This window comes from Rhagoletis zephyria, unplaced genomic scaffold, assembly GCF_001687245.7.
Source record: "Rhagoletis zephyria isolate East Lansing unplaced genomic scaffold, Rhagoletis_zephyria_1.1 Rzeph_scaffold_75809, whole genome shotgun sequence".
Classification (NCBI taxonomy): Eukaryota; Metazoa; Arthropoda; class Insecta; order Diptera; family Tephritidae; genus Rhagoletis; species Rhagoletis zephyria.
Window position 1 is genome coordinate 1 of NW_016232858.1, and position 1197 is coordinate 1197.

The following is a 1197-nucleotide window of genomic DNA, read 5'->3' on the forward strand; positions in this document are numbered from 1 at the left end:
ATTTGTACAATGCTGTATCAGTTTTCAGTCATTGTGGGCACCCAGTGATGCTAAGTTCCACGATTTGTGACATTTGTCTTGACTGCTTGGCGGATATTTTGCACTTCGTTTGAGATTTGTTTTGTGATTTGAATAATTTTGGTTGTACTTACAAATCAACAATAAAATTCATACAAATCCGATGGCTCCTACCAAACACGCAAACGGCAGCGTCACTGTAGGCGGCTTGACAACAATTGGTGATCCTGTCAACGATTCTGCGGCCCAGCAAGCCTTCAGCTATGTACGCGATTTTTGTATGCATGCAACAAATTATCGCAACCAGCAAACTATTGAATCATTGGCGCTACTAAATCGTAGTGCATCACTGCTTAGCACAACTGTGCAGCCACAACTATTTAATCCTGCACAACTGGAGACCTCCAAACTTTTCATAGACTTGCATGCTGTTATGGGTAATTTGGCTACTGATTGCGATGCACTTTGGGCTTGCGTTGCACTTTTGCAACATCTAAGTCGTAATCTGACAGCACGTCGCGCATTGGTAGAGGATTTTCGTTTTGTACCGCTTCTAGCCTTTGTCCTTAAGCGTTCGCATGGACAGGAGAAAGTACAAAAGCTGCTAACACTTATGCAGGATCTAACTTATGGTATACAAATAAGTTGGGAAGAACCATATTTAATAGTGCTACTAGAGCAGCTGGTCAATATCATATATCAAGCGGCAGAGGAAAGTGAGGACGGATTGGCGCAGTTGGCACTATCTGTGCTAATCAATTTATGTTATAAAAATTTCGTAGTAATGTTTCTCTTTTTACGTTCGGTGAATATATCGAATTTTACAAAACGCATTCAAAGCTANCCCTTATTTGCAGCATATAATAGATTTCTTTGTGGACTCTAAGGCGCATACGTGTCTGCATCGCACTATGCTGGATTATAAAAATTACTGCGAAGATGTGGAGCGGCTACTCAACGTATGTAGATAGTTGCATAAACGAATGCTAGATATTAAAATATTATTGCATTAAATTATTATTGGAATTTTAACTTTGCAGTGTCTGGAGTCATGTGGCATCGCTGAGGATGTAGATGAGCAAATATCGAAGCAACAGCACACTTGCTTGAGCTTACTTTTCCGACTGATTCTTTATGTACTGCAATTAAGTACTGTGCCAGGATCTGAGAATAAAGAAA

The 1197-nt window shown here is 40.1% G+C and overlaps 1 protein-coding gene across 1 annotated transcript; it reads left to right on the plus strand.

The window, feature by feature from the left end:
• Positions 1–47: 47 nt before the first annotated feature.
• On the plus strand, positions 48–1193 carry LOC108357370 (uncharacterized; the record flags this gene model as incomplete). Its single annotated transcript, XM_017608457.1, has 3 exons — positions 48–854; positions 886–977; positions 1059–1193. Coding segments are annotated over exons 1-3 (900 nt in total), but the record flags the coding sequence as incomplete, so codon positions are not given.
• Positions 1194–1197: the final 4 nt, after the last annotated feature.